Consider the following 25054-nt stretch of genomic DNA (forward strand, 5'->3'; position numbering starts at 1 on the left):
ACCACAACCGTTACTACAGAGTCAGAACAGTTTTTTGAGCATTACTAAACCATAAAAGGGTAGGTAATATGTTTGTTACATTCCTCTGAACATACAATGAACGAAAATCCTAAACGGGTAATTGCTTGTGGATTGAGAACGCGATGATGAATAAATTCATCTGTGATAAATAAATCGTGAAACTGACGATCAGTATGTGTACTCACAGACAAATATTGAAATGTCGCAATGTGAACAAGATTGTTTGTCCCCTCGATTTCTAAATGAGAGAGAGAGGGGGAATGAGGATAATTGAATAAATTACTTATCGCATCGGAGAGTTTTAATGAGATAAGTTTCATCCGTTTCTTGTTATATAATATGACGAGCATTTTGTATCAGAATCATTAAGCCACGACAACTTGTGGTATAAGCGTGCGTTGTGATTTCTTCGGGGTTAAATCGAAATCGCACTGTTGCCAGACTGTTTTGCCAGAAGAGAAATCAATTTCGATTTTGTACCTGATCCTGTGAAACAAAATCATTGGCACAACATGGATCGCATCACTTTGACGTTCTTCGTTGTTTTCATCGTCTCAGGACTGCGTGAAGGTAAGATTGCGAACCACACTGCATATGCTGAAAGACATTTTTGTTACTCTTGTCTTTTGGTTTTCTCTTACGTATCGTACGGAGGAAACTGCAAAGTACGTAGTTACAGTAGCGCTCAAAAGTATTTTGACAAAGATATTAATTGTGTTAATTACATGCAAGAATAAACTACAAAAATCAATAATATTATTTGTTGAAACAAATTCGATGTTCTAAATAATTGTTAAAAATTAACTCTCCATTACTCGAAAATAAAGTTAAAATAAAGAAAAGTAAGAAAAACGATTGGTTGAAGTAATAACGAATTTCATATTATCAAAATACTTTTGAGCGCTACTGTACATATTTTTGGTCATCGTACTAGATCGACTACTCTGCAGGTGGGAGAAAATGTCTGACATATTTTCAAATAAAATCACGATATATTAGATTGGAAACTGACAAATTCTGAAGAAAGTTTATCCAATCTGAGCGCTTTTACATTCCTTGCATAGGCTCAGAGATGTGATGGATATTTTATCGAACGTTTTCAGATATCAACGTGAGTTTGCACGGAAAAGTTAAAATCGGAACTATTTTAACGTTGCTCAACTACTTCTAGAATATCTCTTTCACTCATTCTTCAATATGCCATGATATTGGGAATATGAATGTTATCTTTTTGGTGTCATGTAAATTTTCGATCCGCAGGTCTTGTGTGGACAGTCAGGAAAAACAATAAAATACTTCATTTTCTTGCCGATTATGTATTGTTTAGTTTGAATGATTACGTTTTCTTTCGAGATTTTGAGACAGACTTATGAATCATTTATCCGCTAGCCTTTGGAAGCGATGTAATTTAGTGTATACATGTATGTCTCAGCGTTTAAGAAATCTAAAAATTTCGACGTAGTATTTTATTGAAACCTTTTCATCAAAATAAATCGCCAGTTTGATGAGAAAAAATATTCGCCGAACCGAGTTTAACTGATATTTCTTCATTTTCTGCAAAAAGCCTAATAATTTAAACTTTTTTAGTATTGAACAATCCAGATTTATGATTTCGTACTGATCTATAATGCCTGAAATTTGGAAAGTTCAACTTTTTGAGGATGAAAACTACATGCTGAAATTACAATCATTGGTGAAGATACTGAAATTAAAAAAAACATGAACATACTGCATGACGAATGAACTACTTTTTTTACAGTGGAATTTTATTAGATGTGGCAGTTGACGTCTGAAGTTCGCCACAGAACTTTTTATCATCACCCATAATTATGTGACGCAGAATGACTCGGGCTTACTGTCACTTGATTAACCACTTAAAATTTCCTCACATACTGCTGCCAGGAAACCACCGTCTACTGCCTTCCTGTACATTTATAAGTGATAAGACGTATTGCAAACTACGTGTCGACTAACTCATCAAAGCTACGACATGTAGTTTAACCTTGCTGGTTGAAGAAAAAACCAATTAAACATCCACTGGACATTCTGGCATGATATTTTTTTTAAGATGGCAACGTTTCCTCCGTACTGGAACAAACATAGTTTGCAAATCGCAATATCAGTAATTTGAATAGAGAACACTTTTGATGACACTTACATGTAGAAATGTCGGTAATACACGTCGGTCCTGTGAATGTTACCTCTTTTACCAATAGAATTGGTATGCTTACCATAAACCTAATCATTCCGTATCTACGTGTACTCATGTAGGCGTTGCAGCACGAAAACCAACGATAAGTTCCAACGCGAAAGATGGCATGATCCAAGAAGGAAATGAGCTGAGAATATTCTGTGAGGGTGACGGCAAGCTCCATTTTTCAGTAATGGACGTTCCATGGGCAAGTATCAATTCTAACCAACTTGCCTATACGCGCGCTGATATTTCGATAACGCTGTGGAAAAACTACAAGTATCTATCTGCCACTAATACCTTTACTCTTACCTTTAGACCTTACAGGATGAAGATTCGTGCAATCATAATATAAATTACGGTCCGAATAACGCCTCCTTCGTTTGCCATAATGCAACTAGAAGCGACACGAGATGGTATGCCTGTGCCGAGGAGGGTATCGTAATCCGTAACACCGACCAAACTATCGAACACCCTGACGAAGACATCGCTTGGATTCATATCTACGTAAATTGTAAGCAAGATTTTTTCCGTTTAAATATTACATTTTTTGCGCGCTTAGTTGATGAAACAAGTAAAACTGTACCAAAAGATTAACGTATCCAATTCTTACATGTATTGTTTGGAAATCAGTACGACCAGCTGTAATCTGTAATAAACATATCGCAGTGTAATATTCAACGACGAGTGGGAATCAATGGATGGATGAATGAATGATTTTCTTTTCAAATAATTTATACTCACATCTTATTTTTTTACAATTATACATCCTTAATTTATTTATTTATTCGGTACGAGAACGAATGTTCTTTCAGTTGAACGTACTTATGATTTGTATTGAAATTGACGATTTGCTCGTGAGATTAAAAAAGTCGATAGTTCCTTCAACGTACGTATAAATTGTAATGAAACGAATCGTCACGAGACAATGCTTACAGAAAAGGCAGAGACGTGTGTTTTATACCCGTTAGGATGGCAAAAGAAAAAAAAAACGTTAGAAACGTGTCCATCTTCCAATCAAACGACTTGTGATAAATATCAACTTGATTTCTGTAGTGATTGTGTTGGCGACGCTGATTTTCATAAAAAATTTATTACTTCTCACTTTTCAATTTTTCTGTGTTATTTCTCCATTTTTAAACATTTATTTAAAACAAGTTCTATTTTTTTACATAAATCAACCTTCTTCCATCGATAAAAAACTGTTAAATTTACCCTATTTATTCTAGCTACGGAACCGTTTGCCCAAATGGCCACGGGCAGAGAGTTACCAGTAACGAAAAGAGGCCCAGTAGTCTTTCCATGTCGGACAACGTCACCTCATTGGATTGTGATGGCTCATACACGCAACGAAGTAAGTGAATGTGCACTCAAAATCAATGGTGCAATTTTCATAGTCGCACTCAAAGAGATCCCTAATAAAAATAACCATATTTTAGTACAGCGATAGGATATATTTTCCTTGTATGCAAGCAAAATTAACAACATTGACGCCAGAAAATAGTTGACTTGACTATGAAAAATAGTGTTATGAACTACACAAACCGTTAAATTTTACACCATTTTGAGTAACAAGGCTTGCGATATCACTTTTCTCAACGAAAACCTAGAAATTACAATTACAATTTTTACAAATTAATAATATCAGCTTAACAATTTTTAAACATTTGTATCAAATTCGAAGAACTTGACGGGACGCTTCGATCCAAAAATCGGGTTCATTGCGACGGGAGATCTAAATTACCTGGTTAATCAGGAAATTAATTGTTCCGTAATCAACGAACCCAGGGCATTACGTGATATGAAGTCAGTTTCGTATCGTCTCGCCGATGAGGAAGGTAAGCCAAACTTTTTATTGTCTCAGACCTCATTACGTGGAGATGTTGTACTGAAATATATTAACGGTATTTCTAATAAAGCATTTCAAACATTCTTTATCTCACACTCATTTACGATCAAATTGTATTCGTATAATTTGGACCATAGTATTTAAGGAGTAAACATGTTAGGTTACTGCAAGTGGTTGGTTGTTGCAACAATAATTTTTTGTCGTATGCAGATGATTTTCCGATGCCCAAACCAGAGATTGATAAAATCGCGTTACACCACATGGTGTGGGGAAGGGATCAAAATATAAATTGCACAATCACCGGACCTTATTCTGAAAATCTTATACTTCAATGGAAAGCCCCAGAATCAGTCCATGTAAGTACTCAACAACGCTGTTACAGTAATGAACCCCATGCATATTTGTAAAATTCCGGCCGTATATTTATTCAGTGGAAGAATTCAACGTTTATTGTAACTGAGGAACAATACGAATTATACTACCTAATATTGTACGCCGCTGACACAATATCTATAAAGAGAAATATATCTTCGTGATAATGGCACTCCATTTAATTTCAAGTGTAGCTGTACATGCACATAATTGTTGCATAGATTTATTCAGTGTGCTGATCAGAAAAATGTGATAACAATGACATTCCAGCATCAGCGGCTAATGATAACCGAGACCACAATGTATGCAGCTGATCCTATGTATACATCTTATATTTCCATGCTGACAATTAAGAATGTGACGGAAAATGATGGCGGTAGCTACACTTGTTTCGTACAAGAATTTTCCGGTGATGGTGAAGCAGCAGACACGTGTGATATTAAGTTTTGGGGTAAGCATCACAATCGTCAACGCTGGCTGTACATACTACAAAGTGAGACCGATATCGTATTGTCAGGTTTTTAGGTATGGTGTAGTGTTTCGATCGGTCTGCACAGAAGAGATCGTTTACATATTCTACAGAATAATGCATTAATGCATGCCTAATTTTTCAATCGCAGATCCGAACCACTTTTTTGTCGACGTAAGGATGGTTGAAGGTGACGATTATCGATCGATTGTAGGAAAAGAGGGAAAGACTTCCAGATGGAATATTAAGATTGACGCATATCCCGAATACTCGCTGCACTGGTGAGCGTTCATTTTATATAATTGAACAGTTCCGTATTTGCTTTCTCTAATAAGTCGAGACAATCGATCAGAAAAATTGTAGTTCTTGTAAGATTATATTGTGTGAGTAAATAAAAAAATAATAAGGATAGTTATTCCACGTCACAGTGCACACATGTGGGGAAAACATTCCCATCGATATTTCTAAATTTCACAAGAGTTAGTGAATGTGTTGCCACCGAAAGATTTCCTCCAATTTTCTTAAATTTTAGTGTCAGTATTTTTGGAGTTACACTTGAACGGAAATTTGTAAAAAAAACATACGGCTGAGCACTCATATCTCTGGACTTGCTTAGCGCACAGGTCCCAGATGTCGCTAATTTTAAAGCTAATAAAATTTCCCCTCGGACATGTACATCTATTTCCCTTCATTGTAAGGAAACCCTTTTTTTATTGGTATAAATATTTGGATGGATTTTTTACTACGACCTGCATGAACGCAAATTCTAAAAAAAAAAAATACATAAACACGTTTCTCGTTTCATATCAATTGATGAGAATGAACTGTGCATGCGCGTGCTTCATCGGCTGTTCGTGCAGGCTGGCGATCCCTAGTTTTAGCTGTCAAACTATTTCTGACGGGGATGCAGTTGATACGAATTTTCGAGGTTAGAATCTCAAATAATTGAGGTAGTGACTCGGAAAGGTTTGGGAAGTATTTGTTATTGGGTCGGAAAGTCGATTCTTCAAAGAACGGTCGGAATTTGATGCTTATGCTCTTTGAAAATTCAAATGTACACATTTTGCGTATGTTGGCTCGCGTGCATTGCAGACAAAAATATCGCTGCGGGAAGATTTCGCCGACCAATGAGATTGAATTACTTGGCGCATGCGCGGTTGATTTTCAAGCTTCAAGAGATTGTCCCAGTATGCGTTATGTAGAACACAGCAGTGGCCACGGCTCGTATTCGTATGGACACCGTTTCCCATAGGGCTGCATGACATCTTTGCAGAGATAGTAAAGGATCATGTCACAGTTTAAATGTTGTCACTCTAAAGCGGAAAACGTTACGTTGGTTTTATGCAGGTACAAGAATATCGGTGAAAAAACCACGGAAATCGATTTCAAGAATAGCAGCAAATACTCGGTCAGCGACACCTTCCGGATCGACGGAAGGCTAAACCACCTTTTCGAAATACATAAATCGGACGTGTACGATAACGGCGAATATGTCATTCGCGTGAGAACGAAACATGACACGAGTGAAATAAATCTTCACTTGACAATTGATGGTAAGATATTTTCTATCGTACATTTCCAATCGTACAATTGAGTATGTTTGTTCACGTCATCGCTGTACTAATTACTTCTCATACTTCTTAGCCCCGCCGGTTCCCAAAATTATTACATCCTTGACATACGTTGCACCGGGCCAGTCGACAAATTTTCTCTGCATGACGGTCAGTTATCCGTTGGCAAACGTGACGTGGAGTTATATGGAATTGCCTAACTATCCATTACTGAATGGAAATAGGTCCGCATCTCTTTTGGTAAGTACTTATAAATCTTTCTGGTTGATTTCAGATTTCCTTGAGATTCATGTATACTCACTAATAGCCCTACGAATACTTATTCCGCTGCGTTTGACGTACGCAATACTTAAATACGTATTTCCCACTTAGGATTTTGGGGAATTTGCAAACCACGATGCGGTGACTTCGGTGTCGCATTTGAACATAAAGGTTAACGACACAGGATATCTGACATGCAGAAGCTGCAACTATATTAGCTGTGCTGAAGATACCAAATTAATCTCTGTTTCTGGTATGTTCCTTACATTATATGTATCGCAGAATCTACTCTGGTTATTGAACATAGACTGATAGTATCATGATTATCTCGAGAATCATTCGACTAACTGATTTCCAAGATTTGAAACGCTTCGAATTGAATATTATTGGATTCTGGCATTTCTAACAAAAGATGGTATAGATACCTCAGAACAGTCTAGGGAAACAAACATATTGTTACAAAAAATGGATTTGAAGTTTGGTACAGTGAACGACAGATTTTTTTTTTTATATTCACGTCTTATTTGCAGCTTCACCTGAAAAACATGTTTAATTTTTACACGACTGCTCTCACGCGAGGTTTGAGAGGGAAGAAGAAGGAAATCAAGTAGCGGAAATTCAAAGTTATATCCGAAGTACGATGTGTCGATCATGGATGATAAGTCAAAATTGCAAAGCGAGAAGTTGCGACTTTCTTCAAGCTTTATTGCGTACTAACAGTTTAATACGCCCCCTCAATAAAGCTTTTCACATTCCTTTCCAGTCAATTCCAATCACATAGTACGTAGATATTTCTGTTACAGACATACAATAAGATTATAACACCCTCCTGGATATCCGTAGGCTTCGACTGTTGCTGAACTCGAAGCTATGCACTCAGCTTCTATCGACGATCAGCTAACACTTTGCTGCTTGCGAGATAACCAAGCAACTATGCAATTGCACAACTATATCGCAAAGTTTTATTCACCTATCTGAGTATTCGCTTTAGCGCCATGTACATAGCCATTATTGGCATAATTTTAGTATCCGCTTAAATACGTTACGCTAGTGCATAAGTATGGTTTTATTGCCAGTACAGCGTACATAACGCAGCCTATTATTTGTCGACATTTTGTCTCTAGTATCGGATAGCTTATATCTGGCTTAATGATCTGAAACTTATTTTCCATGGGTGTTGACATGGATTTAGAATCCTGCATACCAAATTTATTTAAAATTTGTTTGAAACAGACTGCTCGCGTCAACTCAGTAATTCCCTTTCGAACGTTTTGTGTAACGCGTATTCCTAAATAGTTCGATACCAGGCCTAGATCACTTGTCTCAGATATATTTCTCAAGTATGTTTTCAACTCACAGATTTCTTCATTTTTTGTGACAACAACGAGAATGTCAATCTGCAAACAATATCAGATATGTTTTTGAGACAGAATTACATTTTGTATAAAAGCAAAAATCATTTTGAGAACGAATAAAACCTCTTTTTGTTATTATTTTGTCAAACTTGGAATTCCAATATTTTGGAGATTTCTTCGAACCATAAATAGATTTGTTTAATTTACAAACAATGTTATGTTTGTTCTCAATATAAATGGGCATATATACATACTTTTTCATTTATCTCGCCATACAGAAAAACGCTTTTAACATCCATGTGATACATTGGTAAACTTAATCTATTTCCTATAGCTATTATGATTCTAATGGTTGTTATTTCTGCAACCGATGCATACTCCTCTACTATCTATTATTTTTTTTTTTTGTTTATTGGAGTAGGTACTACAGTCCAAGTTTTGTTTTTACATAATGTACTCAATTTAGTGTTCATTGTTTCTTTCCACTTGTCGGAGTGGATGCTTTGATTTGCTTATCCACATATCATTGGTTCATTTAGTACACTTACGAAGCTTGTTTCGTAATCGGTATACCTTTTAGGTTTTGTGATTTTACGTTTTTCCGGCTCACCAATTGTCGTAGTATTCAAATCTACTTGAGACTCACTTGAATCATTACTTTCACTCAACACTTCGTGGCACTCCTCGAAGACGCTGCTCCCTGATCGGTGATCAAATTTGTCGTCTTCTTGGTTACTCTCTTCGTATTCTGGTTCTAAACTTACTTATGTGATGACCCTGATGCTCTGACTCTGGAGTGGTACAGACTCCCACACCGCAACGAAAAATTTTCCCAACAGCGACGTTAACACCTTTGTTATGATCATCCGCTCTGAAACTACTTCTTCCAGCTGAGCTATTTTTCACCGTATTTTTTCCGGTTTCCCGGAAAAGACGGATACCTGGTGACCTTCGCATTTTAGAGAGAAGAATTTCGTTTGCTCAAGGTGTAGGGTTGTTGCCGATTTCTACTCGTAGACTGACATCAATTTACTCCACATTTCCGGAATTGAATTGTTGGTTATTACGTTTACAACAAGCCTTTCCTGTGTGTGATTCTTGGTGCCTTGCCATCCTTGGATATCCAGCCTTGGTATCCTTCGGGACTCGAGTAATCCCATAGCTTGCAAATTCACTGTTATATGAAACTTTCACACACTCCAATTATTGCTCCCCTCGAGTTTCATGCCCCTGTTGACATATATCTACCCTAGAAGCTTTGTCCTCGGTTGTAAAAATTTGTGAAATACAGAATCTTCGCTGACAGTGACTGTTTGCCATCTGACAACAGACTTATGCAAGATTTCGAATAATGTATGTGAGACTTGCAGCCAAATGTGGAAGTAGAGACGTCTGCCGCAGTACATTACTCAATTTGATTTGGCCAGGAAATTTGATGATGAAATACCAAAGTATACTATTATCAAAAAACAAAATAATTTCATCAATTTGTGGTTGTTTCAGACGTCAACGCGTCGTTCGCTATAATGCCTCTTGAATCTGTCGCGGAAGGTGATAGCATCAATATCACGTGTGGTATTTCAAGTTATCTTAATTTTAGTAGCGATGAGATTCTTAAATGGAACGTTAATCGTTCGGGTAAATATGACTTTGTTTGATTTTTCATCATAATATTTAGTCAAGCCTGCTTCTTCGAATGAAGTCAGTAACAGTACGAATATCAACATGAATCCGTGAAGTACATAAATATATTTTTGTAGATCTTGAAACAGGAAGAATGAGAGTTTTGAAAAAGAAAACAAAATTTACGCATCTTTCAATACTTCAAATAAGCAGAGTGACTCGATTGGACGATGGGATTTACATTTGTGATGTTCTCGACAAGAGTAAGGGCTTCAAACCCCAGGCGTATAACTTGTCTGTGGCGGGTATGTAAAATTACTTTGATCATGGCTTGAAAAGAATTTATACTGGAATCAACTTAAATGAATTACTTCTGTTTTTTGACTGTTTCAGCTGGGCGTAAACCAAAAATATACGAATGGAATATGAACACTTCTCAGTTAGTGATTGACACTGGCAAAAAACGAAAAGACGACGTAATTCTCATATGCTTAGCTGACGGAATGCCAAAACCAGAAATCACCTGGTTGAAGGTAACGTAATGCATAGTGCATTTTAAACTTGTTGATATTATCTTCGTCGAAGTCTCGCAAGATATTAATTCATGAATATGTGTACTATAACATTACGGAAGTATTAGGAATGTCTTTGTCAACTACCACGAGAAAGTGTGCTTTTTTTCTGCCAAAATGTAGGATAACAAGTCACTGCCGAAACACAATGGGTACAAAATTTCGCGAGACAAATCTGAGCTCCAGATGCGATACCTTCTCGAGCAAGATAGTGGACGATACACGTGTCGAGTTGTGAATCGTTTTGGCAGCGATGAAAGATCCGTGGATATTGTAGTGAATGAAGGTAAACTTATGCAATACCTATTTCGAATATGATGTATTCAATCTTCGACAATTATTTCGACCTATAACAATTGTAGTATTTTCAGGACGAAGTCACATAATTCATCTTGGGTTGATCTGCGGGCTTACCATAATTATTGTCATAATCATTGCTTGCATGGGACTTAAAGCGAACCGTAAGAGAGTGAGTATCAAAAGAATGAATGACACCGCTGTTCCGTGGAGAAATATTAATCTTGTGCATGTTTCATAGCTTTGGAGTAAGAAGCTGCTCAAGGCAGGATCAGTTTATTTTGTGAAAGAGACGGTCGAATGCCGAGACCCCAAGTTGAACATCGATGATCAAGCCAAGTTATTATCTGAAGATAAGAAATAAGAATTCCTCGAGAAAACTTGAAACTTGGTACGTACATTCGACTGTCTCAACTGAAGTGGCATACCTATGGAATATATGTATTTCTATGATATTTCATTATAGTTTAACAGGCAAGCAAGTGGGAAATATATAATATGCTTTTCATTAACCAAAATATAGAATAACAAGTCACTGTCAAAAAACCATAAGTGCGATATTTTGCAATACAAATCTAAACTCCGTATACGATACTTTGTCGAGCAAAATGGTGGACATCACACGTGTCAAGCGGTGATTTGTGTTGAATATTGATGGATATTTTAGTCAGGCCCGTATTTACGCCCAGATCAACAAGGCCCTGGCCTAGGGGTGGCGGCGATGCGGGGATCAGCCGTTATTCCCCCTGAATTATTCTTATTTTTCTTTTCATGCTTGTTCTATTTATGTATATGAATGTAATGATTTTTTAAAAAAAGCATTTAACAGTAGATTCCGTTAAGTAATCTAGAAACCAAGCGAATATACAAATTTGTCATAGAAATTTTTAAATAGTTTTCTACAATAAAGATTTAAAAGCGAAGATGGGAGTTAATTTCTTACTGTATTCCATTTTGTACAATAGGTATTTTAGACGGATCATCCGTACCTCAAATGTACAAAATTTGAACATCGTTCTTTTTGTCGTTTATAGTAGCTGGTTTTGAATGAACATCGTTTTTTTTTTTTTTTTGTTCTTTATCGTTTTTCACGGGAGACGTGCCCATTTGGTATGCAAATATCCTGTTTTATTGTGACAACTTGTGCCGACTGCGAAAGGTCAAGCGGGAAGAAAGATGTTTGAATTGCCAAACGCTAAATTGCCAAAGGTATGTGCACCTTGCTGACTTTAATTATCAAACGAAATTTATCAAGAAGAAAAATGTATTTACGTGGACTTCACATTGACTAAATTAGAGAAATCCGAAGGTATTACGATTTTACAGGCGTTACACATTATCGAAGCATAAGTATTATTGAAAATGAGTTAAATTTGCGCGAGAATACAATTGTCATTTGAAAAAATACAATATGTTAGTATTGGACCAGTGAAAATAAGTTTACTTTTACTCGTTTCCACACCACCGCATTTGCCGAAAATCAGCGAAAAGATTAATAAAATGGGCACTCGACGCACTCAGACGAAAGTAGACATCACTGAAACCTGACGGTACACAAAACAATGAAAACTCGGATTCTATTTGACACGTGCTCGATGTATTCCACAACTTCAATATTCCTAATTATTCCAAAGAATTTTCGTTGGCTCTCTCGATCTTGAATTTTTTTAGGCATAGAATCGAAACTTTGTTTTAGCTAGTCGCAAGTGAAGTATCTATGTTGAGTACAGAAGCAGAATTGTTTTCGAACAGTGTTCGTATGAAAAAAATTCAGAGTAACGGTAATACATCACGGATGCGCTAATTTGGATTCAGAAGAAATGGATGCTCCATGTACAAGACAGTATTGTACGGAGTGTCCTAATTGAAAGTCCTGAAAAGGTGATTGTTGGCGATTTGTTTTTGAGAAAGAACGAAGCTTCTTGAAACTTCGAGTAGATTTTAACACACATTTAAAAAGTACGAGCAAAAATTTGTATCATCCAACTGTCGCAGAACGGCAGCGTTATTAGCTGACCTGTTAACTGAAGAATACATCTTTAGTCAACGGCTGACCATCGAAGGGCCAAGCCACTTGAGTCTGGAATCGGCAGGGGAGATAAAGTGCGTATTTCTTGTCTGAAATGTAAACACTAAAATCATTATACATCATATCATATCATCGTACATCATACATCATACATCGTACATAGTTTTAAAGTTCGAAACCAAAGTTTGGATGTTCGCATGTTCGGATGTTCAGAAAGTAACGTCACACAACATTTTTTCTCTCTTGACGTCATCAATCTGAAATCAGCTAGCCGAATTCCTCAGTCTGGAAACAACCGCGCTGTAAAGCGGACGTATGAGAATCGCGCTCCGCAGATTTCGAGTACCAGGTTCTCTATCTCCTGGATCCTGCGCTCCGGGTCCGCTACCTGGTGAAACTCGACTTCCAGGACAAGGGCTCCGTGGTTCCTGGGCTCCAGGTTCACTACCTCGTGAAACTCGACTTCCAGGACAAGGGCTCCGTGGTTCCTGGGCTCCAGGTCCACTACCTGGTGAAACTCGACTTCCAGGACAAGCGCACTGTGATTTCTGCGCTTCAGGTACGCAATCTGGGAAAACTCGACTTCCAGTACAAGCGCTCCGTGGTTCCTGGGCTCCAGGTCCACTACCTGGTGAAACTTGACTTCCAGGACAAGCGCTCCGGGGTTCCTGTTTAATGTTTACAATGAATTATTTCAATTCATATTTCGCGCAAGCCAAAATTCAGTAGCTGTCAGTGCGCTAATAATATTTAGACAATTTTTTATAATTTTCTCATAATCTTCTTGGTAAAATGTGTCGATACAAAAATTATACTAATCCTTACAGAATATTTTGGATGTGTTCTAAGGCTGAAAATATTTATTGGTATGCGAGGCATAACCCGAGGTCGTTGGCGGTGGTCGTTGGAGGTGGTTGGCGGTGGTTGGAGGTGTTCGAAGGTGGTTGGGGTAGTTGCGGGTGATCAAGGTCGACGAGGAGAAGGACTAAGCGGAGGAAGAAGAGGAAGACGAGAAAAAAAAGGTGGAGGAGGAGGACGAGGATTTGTGCTCGGTGAGTAAAACATTTTTATAATATTTCTTGGCAATTGCAAATATATTTTAATTCGAAATTTTCAAACTTTTCATATTCACAACAAATTATTTCAATTCATTTTTCGCGCAAGCACAAATTCAGTACCTATAAATGTGCTACTAAGATTTATCATATTATTAATTAATTAATTGATTATATTAATCCTTACACAATATTTTTGAAGTGTTCTTATACGGAAACTATTTATTACTGTTCAAGGTATAACCGGAGGTGGTTATCGATGGTTGTTGGAGGTGGTTGGCGGTGGTAGGAGGTAAACGAAGGTGGTCAAGAACTAGAAGGAGGACAAGGAGGAGGAGGACGAGAAGGACGAGATGGACTAGAAGCTCGTTGCAGGTGATTGAAGGTGGTAAGGTAGTCTGGGGTGTTGGGTCGGTGTGGTGTTAGGGTGTCGGGGTGGTGAGATAGCGGGGTGGTGGGGCCCTACCCTACACGCTACCCTACCCTACCCTACACCCTACACCCTACCCAACCCTGCCCTGCCCCACCCTACCCTACCCTACACCCTACCCTACCTGACACAACGCCACCGCAACCCACCCCACCTCTCCTACTTTCCGTCATCCCACTCCCACTCCCGCTCCTACTCCTGCTTCTACTCCTACTCCTAGTCTACCTCCTACTACTCCTAATTCTACTCTTACTTCTACTTTCACTTCTACTGCTACTCCTACTCCAACTCCCAACACTCCTACACAACTTCTAGTTATCCAGCCACGTACTATGACAGCCAACCACCACCGCAGAGATATGACGATGAAAATTCTTCGTTTTCAGGCAGTAACTCTTGATCCGTTGCTCATAGCGCATTGTGACTACGCCCAATCGATTTCTCTCGCAAAATCACGTCGAAATAGTATATGAAAGAATACATTCCAGCACTTTTCAAAATCGCGAAAATTTCCGCGTAGAATGCAGAGGGATTAGCCTTACTTTTTGTTCACTTTTCGAGCCAAATATTCATGGTCTCAGATTCGATTTGTTTGACCCTTTTCTGACTAATTGGACCCTCAGCAACTCACAAATAGCAGCAAAAAGAGCGTGGGGTCAACAGGAGAGAAATTACGAAAAAAGAAGCACCTGCTGAAAAACGTCGAAAACACAGGTTCACGTTATTTGGCTGTGACTTTTGACCCGTTGATCACAGCGTATTGGGACTGCGCCTAATCGATTTCTCTCGCGAAATTACGTCGAAATAGTGCCGTGATGAATTTATTTCAGCACTTTCCAAGATCGCGAATATTTTCGCCAAAAATGCAAAGGGGTAAGCCTTGCTGTTTTTTTGAGCGCAAAACTTTTGGTCTTCGATTCGATTTGTACGACCCTGACCTGACTAATTGAACCCTCGTGAACTCAGAAAACACAGCAAAAAGAGGGTGGGATCAACGGGAGAGAAATTACGGAGGAAAAAGCACCTGCTGAAAAATTTCGAAAACACAGGTTCTCGTTTTTTGGCTGTAACTTCTGATCCGTTGATCACAGCGTATTGGGAATGCGCCCAATCGATTTCTTTCTCAAAATTACGTCGCAATAGACCATGAAAGAATTTATTCCAGCACTTTTTCAATTTTTCAAATTTTTCGCAAAAAATACAAAGGGGTTAGCCATACTTTTTTTCTTTATTCTTGGAGCTGAAAATTTTTGGTTCTAGATGCGATTCATATGACCAATGGAGAAGAAGGACCAATTCGGAGTAGGAATTGGAGAGTTAGGAGTTGAAGTGGGAGTAGGAGTCGAAGTAGGAATAGGTGTAGGAGTAGGAGTGGGAGTCAGAGTAGAAGTGCTAGAGATGGGGCGTGAGACGGAGAGGGTATGGTAGGATAGGGTATTTTCACTCTTACTTCTACTTCTTCTTTCACTGCTACTTTTACTTCAACTCCTAACACTCCTACTCATACTCCTACTTGGTCCTTCTTGTCCGCCTTCTCCCACTTCTCCAGCCACGTACTATGACCGCCAATCATGTCCGACCACCTCCGACCACCTCCAACTCGAGTTATACCTGGAATAGTAATAAATATTTTCAGTGTAAGAACACATCAAAAATATTGTGTGAGGATCAATATAATTAATTAATGAATTAACAATATAATAAATTTCACTAGCGCATTTATAGCTAATGAATTTGTGCTTGCGTGAAAAATGAATTGAAATAATTTATTGTCAACATGACAGGTTTGAAAAATTTTGAATAAAATATAGTGACAATTGTCAATAAATATCATTACAATGTTAAACTCACCGAGCAAAAATCTCCGTCCTCCTCGTCCACCTTGTTCTCCTTGTATTACTCGTCCTTCTTCTCGTCCACCTCCGACCACCTCCAACCACCGCCAACCACCGCCAACCACCTCCAAGGAACACCTCTAACTACATCGGGTTATACCTTGAATATTATTAAATATTTTCAGTAAGAGGTAGAACACTTCAAGGATATTGTGTGAGGATCAATATAATTTTTTTATCGACACATTTGACCAAGATGATTATGAGAAAATTGTAACAAATTATACAAATTACATTAGCGCATTGATAACTACTGAATTTGGGCTTACGCGAAAAATGAATTGAAATAATTTATTGTAAACATGACGAGATCAAAAAATTTTAGATAGAATATAATCACAATTGCCATTAAATATCATAAAAATATTATACTCACCGTGCACAAATCCTCGTCCTCCCCGTTCGCCTTGTTCTCCTTGTCCTCCTTCTTCTCGTTCTCTCCCTGAACTCGACTTGTGAACCTGGAGCGCAGAAACTACGGAGCGTTTGTCCTAGAAATCAAGTTTCGCCAGGTAGTGGATCTTGTGCGCAGAAACTACAGAGTGCTTGATCTTGCAGTCGAGTTCCACCAGGTAGCGGAACTGGAGGGCAGGAACCACGGACGTCCACGGAGCGCTTGTCCTGGAAGTCGAGTTTCACCAGGTAGTGGACTTTGTGCGCAAAACTACAGAGCGCTTGTTCCTGCAGTCGAGTTTCCCCAGGTAGCAGACCTGGAGCGCAGGAACCACGGAGCGCTTGTCTTGGAAGTCGAGTTTCACCGTGTAGAATACCTGGAGCGCAGAAATCACAGTGCACTTGTCTTGGAAGTCAAGGTTCACCTGGTAGTAGACCTTGTGTGCAGAAACTACGGAGCTCTTGTCCCTGAAGTCGAGTTTCACCAGACAGCGGCTCTGGAGCGCAGGAACTACGAAGCGCTTCTCTTGGAAGTCAAGTTTCACCAGGTAGTTGACCTTGTGCGCAGAAACTACGGAGCGCTTGTCCCTGAAGTCGGGTTACACCAGACAGTGCATTTGGAGCGCAGAAATCACGGAGCGCTTGTCCTGGCAGTCGAGTTTCACCAGGTAGAATACCTAGAGTGCAGAAATCACGGGGCGCTTGTCCTGGAAGTCAAATTTCACCAGGTAGCGTACCTGCTCCGCAGAAACTACGGAGCGCGTATCCTGGAAGTCGAGTTTCACCGTGTAGAATACCTGGAGAGTAGTATAGCAAGGAGAGTTCTGCGTAGAAACACCTTCCTTACCGACCGAGCCGACCAGTCCGCCTATACATTCTCCCCAGACTCAAACCCTTTTCCGCTCCGCGCAGCCCAGACGCAAACCCTTGAAAGTTACTCCCACTCTCACAAGATCAAATGTGCTCTGCCGACCGCTCGTCGGTAAGAAAATCTCCCAAATGACCATGATCGTCGGTAAAAAATCCTCCAAATGACCATGATTGTCGGTGAAAATGCCAAAAAATCCTCCAACATGAGTTCGTGAGCCCTGTGAAAAAGCCGCCTGTGTGTGTGTGTGTGTGTGTGTGTGTGTTCCGAGGTGGTTGGCGGTGGTTAGTGGTGGTCGGAGGTCGACGAGGAGGAGGACGAGGAAGACTAGGAGAAGAAGGTGGCTGAGGATTTGTGCTCGGTGAGTAAAACACTTTTATAATATTTGATGGCAATTGTAATTATATTTCATCTAAAATATTTCAAACTTGTCATGTTTACATTAAATTATTTGAATTCATTTTTCGCGCAAGCACAAATTCGGTAGATATAAATGCGCTAATAAAATTTATTATATTATTAATTAATTAATTAATTATATTAATCCTTACACGATATTTTTAATGTGTTCCTATACTGAGAATATTTATTACTATTCCAGGTATAACCCGAGGTGATTGGAGGTGGTGGAGCTGGACGAGGTGGAGGACGAGGATTCGTGCACGGTGAGTTTAACATTTTTACAATATTTGACGAAGTAGAATCAGCATCAGGAGTAGGATCGGGGGAAGATGTAGAAATAGGAGTAGAAGTAGGAGTAGTGGTAGAAATGGGACTCGGAGTAGGAATATGAGTAGAAGTAGGAATAGTAGGAGTTGGAGTGGGATTAGGAGTAGGAGTAGGAGTAGGAGTAGGAGGAGAAGTAGGTAGGGCGGGGTGGGACGTGAGAGGGGCGGGGAGGGGCGGGAAGGGGATATTGTCATATCAAGTTATCAGTAATAAGCAATTGCGGGTAAAATATTAGCTTACTTTTGTAAGTATTTATGAATATAGCCTCTATGAATATTCATTGTTGGTATGTAAGTTCTGGCAACGTACCTACTTTCTGTAAGAGATGTTGAAGATTTTCAACATAATTATGTTTCAGTTCTGTGCCCCACCTAGTGATCCACTAGTACATATCCTCCGACGTGACATCGCTGTGCTACGTATAAAGAAAAAAAGATTCATTAAGATGCAGATTGCTCCTCTCTTCTTGCCATTGTGCTTTCAGCCATTGTTGTGGTATGTGTTTCAAATTAAGGACAGTATATAATATAGAATAACAGGTACAGCTACGAATATAGCACTACAATAAATCTTATAGAAATGAGCTCTCATTGAGATTTCTCTATATTTATAACTCGACGCGAGAAGGCAAAAATCAATGTAATGCCATCTGTAAGGTAATTGGACTCGTATTTGCACTGCGAGAACTCGTTGGGCATTTTGCGGTGAAGTTTGAAAAATTGTTGTACAAGAAATTAAATAACTATAAAAATGGATAAAAAATATTATCTCTAACTGTGAATGTAGCTAATACAGCTTTAACCGTATATTGATTATGTTAATGATCTGTTGTGACAAGATCGGAATTAGATAAGCTCTTTAAATACTCTCTTCTAGACTATTAATTTATATCATGTATAAGTAAATGTATATGTCTTTAGTTTATACAATCACTGCACTAGGATTACCCTTGCCACGTTTTATGGTGCGCTTGTGTAATTTGTATATCATTAACCTTACGTTTTACTCTATTTGCGACAAGTTGTGAGTGTTTCTAATTTCTTGGCAATTATTTATGTACATGTATGTGTATATATGTATATGCATACTTATGCATGCGTATATATATATACATATACAGAGAGGTATACACAGAGGTTTTAGTACATTCACATACGGATTTCTGTGTATAGGTATACTTGAACTAAAATATCCTTATCTCTAATACGGAGTTCTTCGTAATTCGCATTTGTTCTTGTAACCCAATGTCCTACATACGATGGCAAAAATCTAGATCCAACTTAACTGAGTCTCAAAGCCGTGTTGACATAAAAGCAGCTATTTGATAGAAATTATAGTTTATAGTTTACACAGCCCATTGCATGATATTTCATTATAAATACATATGTTTCAATGTATTTAGAAATAATTTATCAAATGTACAGAGGTCATGTGCAAATAATAAATGAATTCGACCGCAGTTTGATGTATTCATTGGAGCTTTAACAATAAATTTAAGCTTTGTTACTTCTCTTATTTTATTATGGATAATCAAAAACATTTCCGACTATTCGTGCTGTGGAAGCATAGGGATTAAACCAAATGTAGCAAAAGATTAGAAACAGTGTATGTAGAGTACGGGTATTTTTCTAATAATGCAAACACGTGCCGCTAGCTTAGTTTTGACATATCTAGAATACCACGCCTTGCGAATTAGCTTTCCAGACGGAGATGAATGATGAATTTTAAGGACTGCATTATCGTTGTTGAGTACTCTATGCCTCATGTGAAACGAAAATCTGTAACGATGAAATTGATGCACCGGATCATCGTCGACTTTAACTTATGAAATGTCCTACCATTTTCGACCACCTCCTACCTCCCCCTGCCACCTCCGACCATCAATGGCCACTTTCGACCACCCCCTATCACCTTCCGCCAGCGCCGACCACCTCCAACCATCCTATTTACCTATATTACTGGATTAGCTATGATATGAAAAGAGAAGAATTATTCATTTCGAAATGGGATTCTAGTCGACGCGCACTCGATGTATTCCATAACATTAGTATTCATAATTATTCCAACAACTTTTCATTTGCTCTTTCGATCTTGAATTTTCATAGGCATAGAATCGAAACGCTGTTTTAGCTGGTCGCAAGTGAAGTATCTGCGTTGGGTGGAGGAGCAGAATTTATTTTTCGAAAAGTATTCGGATGGAAAAAAATTCAGAGTAACTGTAATACATCACGGGTGCGTTAATTTTGAGCGAGATGAAACGGATGCTTCGTATATGAAACAGTATTTAACGCTGCGTAGTGATTTAAAGACCTAGAAAGGTGATAGGGAGAGAAAGAACGAAACTTCTTCACACTTCGAGTGTATTTTAACACACATTTGAAAGATACGAGCGAAATTTTTCATCATCCAACTGTCGCAGAACGGCAGCGTTATTAGCCGAGCCGTTCACTGAAGAATATATCCTCAATCAACGGCTGACCATCGAAGGGCCTGGCCGCTTGAGTCTGGAATCGGCAGGAGAGATGAAGTGCGTATTTCTCGTATGAAATGTGAAAACTAAACTCATTATACATCGTATCATATCATCATACATCATACATCATACATCGTACATCATACATCATACATCATCATACCTAGTATTACAGTTCGAAACCAAAGTTTGAATTTTCGGATATTCGGAAAGTGACGTCACCAATCTAGAATCGGCTAGCCGAGTTCCTCAGTCTGGTAACAACCGCGCAGTAGAGCGGACGGTTGAGAGTCGCGCTCCGCAAATTTCGAGTACCGCGTTCTCAACCTCTCGGATCCCGCGCTTCGGGTCCGCTACGTATTTCAAGTACCGGGTTCTCAACCTCCCGGATCCCACGCTTCGAGTCCGCTACGCGGTGAAACTCGACTTCCAGGATGAGCGCTCCGTGGTTCCTGGTTCATGTTTACAATAAATTATTTCAATTCGTTTTTCGCGCAAGCCGAAATTCAGTAGCTGTCAGTCCGCTAATGAAATTTCTCGACTTCCAGGATAAGCGCTCCGTGGTTCCTGGTTCATGTTTACAATAAATTATTTCAATTCGTTTTTCGCCCAAGCCGAAATTCAGTAGCTGTCAGTCCGCTAATAAAATTTCTCGACTTCCAGGATAAGCGCTCCGTGGTTCCTGGTTCATGTTTACAATAAATTATTTTAATTCGTTTTTCGCGCAAGCCCAAATTCAGTAGCTGTCGGTGCGCTAATAAAATTTCTATAACTTTACAATCTTCTCGTAATCTTTTTGGTCAAATATGTCGATAAAAAAATTATATTAAACCTCACACGGTATTTTTGATTTGTTCTCATCCTGAAAATATTTATTAGCATTCGAGGTATAACTCAAGGTGGTTGGCGGTGGTCGTTGGGGGCGGTTAGGGGTGGTTGCGGGTAATCGCGGTGATTCAGGAGGAGAGGGACGAGGATTTCTGCTCGGTGATTTTAACAATTTTTTAATATGAGATGGCGATTGCAATTATATTTCATCTAATCTTTTTCAAACTTGTCATCTTTACAATAAATTATTTCAATTCGTTTTTCGCGCAAGCCCAAAGTCAGTAGCTGTCAGTCCGCTGATAAAATTTCTCGACTTCCAGGATAAGCGCTCCGTGGTTCCTGGTTCATTTTGACAATAAATTATTTCAATTCGTTTTTCGCGCAACCCCAAATTCGGTAGCTGTCAGTCCGCTAAGAAAAATTTCTCGACTTCCAGGATAAGCGCTCCGTGGTTCCTGGTTCACGTTTACAATAAATTATTTCAATTCGTTTTTCGCGCAACCCCAAATTCGGTAGCTGTCAGTCCGCTAATAAAATTTCTCGACTTCCAGGATAAGCGCTCCGTGGTTCCTGGTTCACGTTTACAATAAATTATTTCAATTCGTTTTTCGCGCAACCCCAAATTCGGTAGCTGTCAGTCCGCTAATAAAATTTCTCGACTTCCAGGATAAGCGCTCCGTGGTTCCTGGTTCACGTTTACAATAAATTATTTCAATTCGTTCTCCGCGCAACCCCAAATTCGGTATCTGTCAGTCCGCAAATAAAATTTCTCGACTTCTAGGATAAGCGCTCCGTGGTTCCTGGTTCACGTTTACAATAAATTATTTCAATTCGTTTTTCGCGCAACCCCAAATTCGGTAGCTGTCAGTCCGCTAATAAAATTTCTCGACTTCCAGGATAAGCGCTCCGTGGTTCCTGGTTCACGTTTACAATAAATTATTTCAATTCGTTTTTCGCGCAACCCCAAATTCGGTAGCTGTCAGTCCGCTAATAAAATTTCTCGACTTCCAGGATAAGCGCTCCGTGGTTCCTGGTTCACGTTTACAATAAATTATTTCAATTCGTTTTTCGCGCAACCCCAAATTCGGTAGCTGTCAGTCCGCTAATAAAATTTCTCGACTTCCAGGATAAGCGCTCCGTGGTTCCTGGTTCACGTTTACAATAAATTATTTCAATTCGTTCTCCGCGCAACCCCAAATTCGGTATCTGTCAGTCCGCAAATAAAATTTCTCGACCTCCAGGATAAGGTTGCTGGGTGAGTAAAACACTTTTATAATATTTGATGCAATTGTCATTATATTTCATCTGAAATATTACAAACTTGTCACGTTTACAATAAATTATTTCAATTCATTTTTCGTGCAAGCACATATTCAGTAGCTATGAATAATCTTATACAATTTATTATATTATTAATTAATTAATTGATATTCTAATAATATTTAATGGCAATTGTAATTATATTTCATCTAAAATAATACAAACTTGTCACGTTTACAATAAATTATTTCAATTCATTTTTCGTGCAAGCACATATTCAGTAGCTATGAATAATCTTGTACAATTTGTTATATTAATAATTAATTGATTAATTACATTAATCCTTACACAATATTTTTGATGTGTTCCTATACTAAAAATATTCATTACTATTCCAGGTATTACCCGAGGTGGTCGGAGGTGGACGAGGAGGACGACGAGCTGGACGAGGAGGAGGACCAGTTGGACGAGGAGGAGGCGGGGTGGGTCGTGGGAGAGGACCTCTCCTCTCCCAGAGGAGGGGAGGGGGAGGGGCAGGGAAGGGGGAGAGGTGGGCGGGGAGGGGGAAGGGAAGGGAAGGGACGGAAGGGGGGGAGGGAAGGGAAGGGAAGGGGCTGGGTGGGGCGGTGGGGAGGGAGGGAGGGAGGGAGGGAGGGCGGGCGGGAGGGCGGGAGGGTGGGAGGGAGGGAGGGAGAGTGGAGGACGAATGTCGATGCGAGTTAAAATTAATAGAGCAAAACGCCCCGCCCGCCCCTTCCCGCTCCCTCCCTCCCTCCCTCCCGCCCTCCCGCCCTCCCGTCCTCCCCCCCCCCTCATCCCCTTCCCTTCCCCCCCCCCTTCCCTTTCCTTCCCCTCCCTTCCCCCTCCCCGCCCGCCCCTCCCCCTTCTCGGCCCCTCCCCCCCTCTCCTCTGAGGAGAGGAGAGGTCCTCTCCCACGACCCACCCCGCCTCCTCCTCGTCCGCCTCGTCCTCCTCCTCGTCCACCTGGTCCTCCTCCTTGTCCAGCTCGTCGTCCTCCTCGTCCACCTCCGACCACCTCGGGTAATACCTGGAATAGTTATGAATATTTTTAGTATAGGAACACATCAAAAATATTGTGTAAGGATTAATGTAATTAATCAATTAATTAATAATATAAGAAATTGTACAAGATTATTCATAGCTACTGAATATGTGCTTGCACGAAAAATGAATTGAAATAATTTATTGTAAACGTGACAAGTTTGTAATATTTCAGATGAAATATAATTACAATTGCCACCAGATATTATAAGAATATTAATCAATCAATTAATAATATTCGAAATAGTATAAGATTATTCATAGCTACTGGATATGTGCATGCACAAAAAATGAATTAAAATAATTTATTGTAAACGTGACAAGTTTGTGATATTTCAGATGAAATATAATAACAATTGCCACCAGATATTATAAGAATATTAATTAATTATTTAATAATATAAGAAATTGTATAAGATTATTCATAGCTACTGGATATGTGCTTGCACGAAAAATGAATTGAAATAATTTATTGTAAACGTGACAAGTTGGTAATATTTCAGATGAAATATAATCACAATTGCCACCAGATATTATAAGAATATTTATTAATTAATTAATAATATAAGAAATTGTATAAGATTATTCATAGCTACTGCATATGTGCTTGCACGAAAAATGAATCAGAATAATTTATTGTAAACGTGACAAGTTTGTAATATTTCAGATGAAATATAATTACAATTGCCGTTAAATATTATGAGAATGTCTATTAATTAATTAATAATGTGATAAATTGTATGAGATTATTCATAGCTACTGAATATGTGCTTGCACGAAAAATGAATTGAAATAATTTAATGTAAACATGACTAGTTTGAAATATGTTATATAAAATATAATCGAAATGACATCAAATAATACAAAAGTGTTTTACTCACCGAGCACAAATCCTCGTCCCGCTGCTCCTGAATCACCGCGATTACCCGCAACCACCCCTAACCGCCCCCAACGACCACCGCCAACCACCTGGAGTTATACCTCGAATGTTAATAAATATTTTCAGCATGAGAACAAATCAAAAATACCGTGTAGGGTTTATTATAAATTTTATCGACATATTTGACCAAAAAGATTATGAGAAGATTGTAAAGTTACGGAAATTTTATTAGCGGACTGTCAGCTACCGAATTTGGGGTTGCGCGAAAAACGAATTGAAATAATTTATTGTAAACGTGAACCAGGAACCACGGAGCGCTTATCCTGGAAGTCGAGAAATTTTTCTTAGCGGACTGACAGCTACCGAATTTGGGGTTGCGCGAAAAACGAATTGAAATAATTTATTGTAAACGTGAACCAGGAACCACGGAGCGCTTATCCTGGAAGTCGAGAAATTTTATTAGCGGACTGACAGCTACCGAATTTGGGGTTGCGCGAAAAACGAATTGAAATAATTTATTGTAAACGTGAACCAGGAACCACGGAGCGCTTATCCTGGAAGTCGAGAAATT

At 38.9% G+C, this 25054-nt stretch overlaps 1 protein-coding gene across 5 annotated transcripts; it reads left to right on the top strand.

The window, feature by feature from the left end:
- The first annotated feature begins 4767 nt into the window (after positions 1-4767).
- On the top strand, positions 4768-11504 carry LOC124181071 (neural cell adhesion molecule 2-like). Of its 5 annotated transcripts, none has more exons than XM_046567251.1 (12): positions 4768-4884; positions 5054-5183; positions 6250-6455; positions 6547-6713; positions 6846-6987; positions 9593-9727; positions 9850-10017; positions 10106-10245; positions 10408-10570; positions 10647-10753; positions 10823-10972; positions 11048-11504. In XM_046567251.1, the coding sequence occupies exons 1-11, from the start codon at positions 4773-4775 to the stop codon at positions 10943-10945; spliced, it is 1593 nt and encodes a 530-aa protein (XP_046423207.1). In that variant the 5' UTR covers positions 4768-4772; the 3' UTR covers positions 10946-10972; positions 11048-11504. The 5 variants fall into 5 exon arrangements, with proteins under 5 accessions (XP_046423207.1, XP_046423208.1, XP_046423206.1 ...); XM_046567252.1 differs by having other exon boundaries at positions 11105-11504; XM_046567250.1 differs by having other exon boundaries at positions 10823-11504.
- Positions 11505-25054: the final 13550 nt, after the last annotated feature.

The sequence above is a fragment of the Neodiprion fabricii genome, chromosome 4 (genome assembly GCF_021155785.1).
Source record: "Neodiprion fabricii isolate iyNeoFabr1 chromosome 4, iyNeoFabr1.1, whole genome shotgun sequence".
In the NCBI taxonomy this organism is placed as follows: Eukaryota; Metazoa; Arthropoda; class Insecta; order Hymenoptera; family Diprionidae; genus Neodiprion; species Neodiprion fabricii.